General features: G+C 37.9%; 1 protein-coding gene across 9 annotated transcripts in view; it reads right to left on the minus strand.

Moving 5' to 3' along the window:
* Positions 1-6,341, minus strand: part of cadpsb (Ca2+-dependent activator protein for secretion b) — an 84,455-nt gene that overhangs the window by 19,594 nt on the left and 58,520 nt on the right. For 4 of the 9 annotated variants that reach the window (XM_059329286.1, XM_059329285.1, XM_059329280.1 and 1 more), the window contains exons 14-18: positions 6,296-6,341; positions 6,132-6,195; positions 5,910-6,033; positions 4,485-4,553; positions 101-207 (exon numbers count right to left, since the gene is read on the minus strand). The exon at positions 6,296-6,341 is cut by the window's right edge and continues 56 nt beyond it. In XM_059329286.1, the coding sequence (XP_059185269.1) occupies positions 101-207; positions 4,485-4,553; positions 5,910-6,033; positions 6,132-6,195; positions 6,296-6,341 (410 nt within the window). Of the gene's footprint in view, positions 1-100; positions 208-3,578; positions 3,612-4,484; positions 4,554-5,909; positions 6,034-6,131; positions 6,196-6,295 lie in introns of all 9 variants that reach the window. The other 5 variants (XM_059329287.1, XM_059329284.1, XM_059329283.1 and 2 more) reach the window with 2 other exon arrangements.

Consider the following 6,341-nt stretch of genomic DNA (forward strand, 5'->3'; position numbering starts at 1 on the left):
TAATAAGACTAACTCCCTGCTGAGGGGCGGAGTGAGATAAGAGTGAGAGTATAGAGGGAAAGTGTTTTGAGGAGGAGAGGAGGAGAGGGTTCTCACTCACCTCCGCATGGTGTTCCTGGTTCTGCTGGAGGACCTCTATGACTAACTCCGCCAGGCGAATTGTTTCCTCCAGCTTTTTGGCAGGCGTGACTAAGCGGCCTACGTTCTCTGAGACAAAAGGATGAGGATGAGGGATGAGTGGTTAGTCAAGCACAGAGAAGGATTCCAGGGGGATTTTTATGACTATTCAGAAGATTTTCCTGTCTTTATTTTTGACCGTTTAATAAAAGTATAAACACAGCACTTACACTGTGATGTTTATCTACCATAACATGTAAAAACATGCTCTCTCTGGTATGTGCATTTTGGGCTGCATGACATGAAGCAACATAACTAATGTATTTGTAGGATATTCAGACTTATGTTGGAGGAGTATCAGGCACGGGAATAGTGGCGTTGAGATGGAGGTGCAATGTGGCATCAAAAACATGCATATTGTGAAGCGGTACTGAATAAGCTATCTGTATAAGGAGCTGTCGCATGGCATGATAAAAAACACTCAATTAGCACACACTGCAAAAATATTTCATTACTTGTGTCTTCCATGTAGTTGACTGTACAGTTTTTAAGTTTTTTTACTCACTATTTATGTTGCAATAAGGTTGACTTATGTAAAATGTAACAAAACTCCATCAATATCTGTCAAGACATTTTTTCTAAGAACAAATAATTGTATAGCATTGCATTTTAAGTATAAATTACAATTATATTACGTTGTAATAAAAATCCAAACTATATTGAATTCCCTCTTAAAACTATGTATTAAGGTATACATCTGTACTATTAACTTGTGCTTATTAGCATGAATATTAGTAGCATATTGTCTTATTATTAGCACATAAATCAGTGCTTTATGGTGACTAATAAAGAGCGAGTATGTTACTAATATACATGCCTAAAAGCGACTAGTCAATGGTGAATACAATAAAGTTTTACCTAATTTTTTAAATATAATCTATGCATAGTTTTATACAAAAATCCTTCTTTTTTGAAGCAGGTCATAGGTTTTGTCGAGACAAAAAAAAAATACAGCAAAAGCATCATATATTTGGTTCATTAGATGCTTTAAGAGTATTGTTCTTTATAATTAAGCTATTATCTCATAAATGAATAAAACAATCATTTGAATGAATTACTTCAGGTGTGTAATTAATATTATCATGAATATTTTTACAGTGTGATTGTGTTATATTTGCCATCAACTAAAGTTTTGTGCATTAAAAACTGCTCCGGCCCCCTTTCACATCATCAACATGGGTTTACGTATAATTTGCAAAAGCTCCAAATCATTTGCTTGTACCTTTGCTGACAGAATGATTTGATAAGACAGTTAAACGTCATGAAATGGGATATTTGAAACAGTACGACTATGTGAAATGATATGCGTATAATTTGAACATGGAACTGAATGGCTGCACAAATCAAAAGCACATATATACGTAACTCTACATATAACAGTAGTGGTTCTTACACTGCAGTTCTGATTGGGGGTCTTTCACTATTTGACTATTATTTTACTGAGTAGTAGCATTCCTTAGGTATTTCTACACAAGCCAAATGGAAACATGTATCTATTTTGGGGTCCTGGTTATAAATTATATTAAAGAAACCCTAACTGCCACTTTAGGTTACGCTTTCAATCGTCATGTCTAGCATCCGGGGGACATCTGAGATATATCTAAAGAGCCGAGATAATATTACTGGAGGTATCGTCTTTAGGGACATTTAATCGACACTAATGGATGGATCACATGGATTTGTATTACAGTAACTGTATATTCTGTGGTCATAATGCCACTGGGAACATATCTGAAAAGTGCTTGTATCATGGTTTGGTCCTGAAGAAAAGTGTTGAGGACATTTGTTGCTTAATCAGCACCATGTTTATTTCAATTAGAAGCTACACGGTATGTAATAGATCTATTATGGCTTTGTTCAAACACAGAACACCAATATCCAATGTGTCCAACTTCTGTAGAATATTAACGGGCAAATAAACAAGATAAACAAATCATTTTAAACATATGCCTGGTGGTATTTAGCCATGCAAAAGTCACGGTAGAAAATATCTGAAACCAGCTGCAAATGCATTGGTTGGATAAAGATGGCTGAATGTACTTTTAGTAATCATCTGTGTATTTTGTGAGCCAGAAGGTGCAATTTATATCTACCCCTGCTGACGTTTGTGGATAGACCGCAAAATCTCTTGGCCACAGTAATTATGACAGGACAGGAAGGAAGTTTAGATGAAGCAATGCAGTATAAAGACCGATAAAGGCCGTTTAGAGGATCAGTTTGAACAAACCCAGGACTTTAAATGTGTTGTTCCTGTGCCGTTTGAAAGTAAAACTCAAGGTTTTATTTTAATGTAACCTCCAAATGAACTTCTATACGTAGATACATAACTTCCTATGTAAACTTCTACACCACCAATACCATAACCAAGTAGTTTTGGTGCCTAAACCTAACCAAGTAGTTCAAAGTTAAAGAGTGATTGTGTGACTGTCCCACAATGTTAAATAGAATCGGCAAATTATATATATAATTTTTTGTTGAGGACAAGTTGCTGCTGATGCAAATTGTTGTATATTTTCAAGTGTGGTGGGTTTTAGCTAGCTTTTTGAAATGCATTTTCTTTTTTTTAATGCATTTTTAATTTTATTATTATGTTGTTGTGTGTTTTCTGTGTTTCATCTACATACAAGGCCAATTTCCCCAATAAAGTTGCAGTTAAAATGTTAGTTGCAATAAAACTGCATGGCTAAATACCATGAAAGAAGGACACATTTTTATCTTTTTTATGTGGTTGTATTGACCCTTTAAGTATGCTTATATGACTAGCACATTTGATTTAAATGTATGATTATATAAGGTAATATATGACATCAAGAAACTTGTGTACATATATGATCCCATTATCAAAAGTATGATCTTTAGTGAAAATGTTTGCTATTATGTGTTCCAGTTGATGATGGGGGTAACATTAAATGTTGCTTATGTCCATCTTTTCCATTTTTACTTTAACATGTGGGCAAATATGGGACTTAATCTTTCTTTCTTGTAAGAGATTGTATTACTCTATATGTCTTTATGTAAAAAATATGGTTAAATATATTTTTCAGCCAAATACAAGCACTTAACATAACAAAACATTTACATTAGTGGAAAGAAAATTTCCATAACTAAACAGTCTTGTGCCGCATTTGAAATGATATAAAGTAATACAATCTCCAAGTACTTACTCTATAAAGAGATGCTTAAAACATGCCAAGACATTTGAATGTATATAAAAAAGGTGTAGATTATACTGTATGGAAATACAGTACAATACAGTTAAATTATGTGCATACATGCATATGTTCTGTATCTATTCACACTATACGTGTGTGTGTGGAGGGGTGAGGGGGATTAGGTGTGTGTGTGTGCATGTACATGTATGTGTGCACTGTGGCTAAACCACAAGCTAAACATGGGTTCACCTGGATCCTTTTGATCCTTTTGACCTTTCTCAACTTCAGCGAGAAACAAGGAGAGAAAAGATAAAGAGGAAATGTTTAGAATTAGTTCTAGGGTTATTTTCACGTTACAGGGTGAGGGGGGGAAGCTCAGTCGTTATTCATCACTATGTGACCCTTTCAAAGAATCTGCTGGGACGATTTCAGCTCCAGGGAGTGAGGTTTCTTGGCAACAGACAAAACGTCACAAACATACAATAAAAAACAGAAACACTGAACTTTTAGCCTGTGGAAAATTGGAAATTAAAAAAAGTGATAAGATGTTTGTTAACAAACAGACATAGCTCAGACTATTGTAAACAGGTAAGACACACAAACAGCTACCAGGATCATAGACAGGACACACTGAGTGACTTGAGTTGATTTGAATCCAACAAACAGGAGCTGTTAAACCCGTACACCCTACACCCTGTCCTGTCCTCCCCATACAATAGCTCTGTCGACAGATGCTCCATCACTATCTGTGGTGTCACGGTGAAAGAAAGCCTACCTGTTCGGCACAGCACACCACTGACACATGATCAGACCAAATGACTGGAGGAGATAACAATGTAAGCAATGTAAAAATGCATTCAAGTCAAAGGAATGGGCATCCAACCAAAAGAAAGAAGCTTACAGACCAGACTGCTCATTCATGTCCATCACAAACAGATGGTGCTAAAAAAAGGACCCCGACTGATTCAGTGTGGTTCTGCTCAGATCTCTCCACTGGTGCGCTCCCCACTCACTCTCACAGACAAAAGGCACAGATAAAAACAAGCATGGCAGGAGCAACATCTCTGAAGGAAGAGAAGAGGCAGAAGGGGGATGAGGTGACTCAAAATAAGGAAGAAGGAGAGAGACTGGGGAGAGGATGATGAAGGTACTCACGGATGGTTAAATCCATCACTTGAGACGCCAAGCAGAAGACAGGGTGCTCATACATTTCCCTCTTTTTTCCTACAAAAAAGGATCGGGGCATGCAAGAGGCTGGGGTCAGAGGTGGGAATGCTAGAGGTTCAGAGGCTGATGGGAAGAGGGCTGTCCAGGTGAAAACGACATTCTGTTGGCCAGGAGGCAAATGTTTGGTTTATTTTCAAACAGGCGCCTCACAAGGACAGTGGAAAGTAAATTTACATAGCATGGCAAGATAGTAAGGTTTCAAATCCTTAGTATCTTTAGCACCCTGAGGGGTTTCTTTCGAGGCATAAACAACATCAAAGTTTTATATGTAAATATAGAAAATGCATGTTAATGCATTTAATGGGTAAACTGGAAGAAAAGATACAGCAAGAGAGAATAAGACATTATAAAATGTCTTGTCATTTTTGATGTGTAATCCATGCCAATAAAGAAAGGCCATGTTGTTATGTCTCGAAGCACATGCAGGTGTCTGATGCTGGTTTGCAGGTGTTCAATCCCAGCATTCCTTAGGTTGAAAGCCACTTATCACATCGTCAAGAGGTCACATAGAGTGATAACAGTGGCAAAGCCCAAACCGGGAGTGGGGAGAAAAAAAGCAGAGCAGAGAGCAGGGAGAGGAAGATAGTGGTCTTCAGCAAGAACATAAGATAGAGGTGAAAGGAGAGCTGCTGGTATTTCAAGGCAGGGGAGTAAAGGGGTGCGGGCAGAGTCAGTTGGAGGAATCAGAGAGGTACAGTAAGATAGTGGGAGAGGGGGAGGGGGAGTGTGCATCGACTGAAAGCTGGGAGTCAGAGAGGATTCAGTTAAGCTGAACTCACAGTCCAGTCGTCAAATGTCAGAGGCCAGGTTACTATACAGCTTAGATAGTCAAGGCACAATGAGAGATCAGCACATCAACAGATTTCAGGGCTTTGGATTTGAATGCATTTTTACTCACACACCTCTACACAAAAGCCAACTTGACCTACAGAACAGCACAGAGCTAAAGCAGGCCTGAAACAAAGGAGAGAGTTATTGGACTGAGAGACAGAAAGTGACTGACAAACTGTCACAAATAATTTGGGATGCCACAAATCATTTGGGATATGGACACAAATATACCATAAACCAAGTGAGGTCACCATGTGCAAATAAATAAATAACAGTGACAAGTATAATCTCATACTGGAGTAAGAAAAAGGATGCGAGTGAACATGTAGTCCAGTAAAAAAACAATTAAAGTGTCTTCTCCTATTTAATTCCACACGCAACCGCTGGCATTTCAATCTAAAAGCATACATGTTTAAATGACTGCTTTGATCAATATGCCTGTTTATTTTTTTAGTCATTACATACATTATAACACATTCACTCCAGCAGTCATTATGTTTAAGTTGGTGTGTTTCTGGTTACCTTCAATTTTCGCATATTCTTTAATCCGTTCGTAGTTGAGCTGAGCGGCCTGCTCCAAACATTTGCGGATCACTCCTTTAACTTCTTCTGGTGGAACCGGGGTCACAATATCCTTCATCAGGACCTACAGTCCACATTAAAGAGCAGTTATGTCACCTGTTTTCATTATATCACAGTTGCTGTTTCACGGGGTATAAACTGCTTTTATATATATTTACAAACCCTCTCCAGCAAAGATAAAGTGGCCTTCAGTGCTCCCTCTGGACGACCGAAGGGGAAACAATATCTACAAGGGAAGATGTAGACAGAAGATGTAATAACAGTGGAAAAATACTGCTAGGCATAATGTTTTGTGGCTTTTGTGGTTATGTGCTGCCGGCAGTCACCTGAAATTTACAATCTGGTTTTCCAATATCACACGCAACCGCTCCT

The sequence above is a fragment of the Centropristis striata genome, chromosome 3 (assembly GCF_030273125.1).
Source record: "Centropristis striata isolate RG_2023a ecotype Rhode Island chromosome 3, C.striata_1.0, whole genome shotgun sequence".
Taxonomy (NCBI): Eukaryota; Metazoa; Chordata; class Actinopteri; order Perciformes; family Serranidae; genus Centropristis; species Centropristis striata.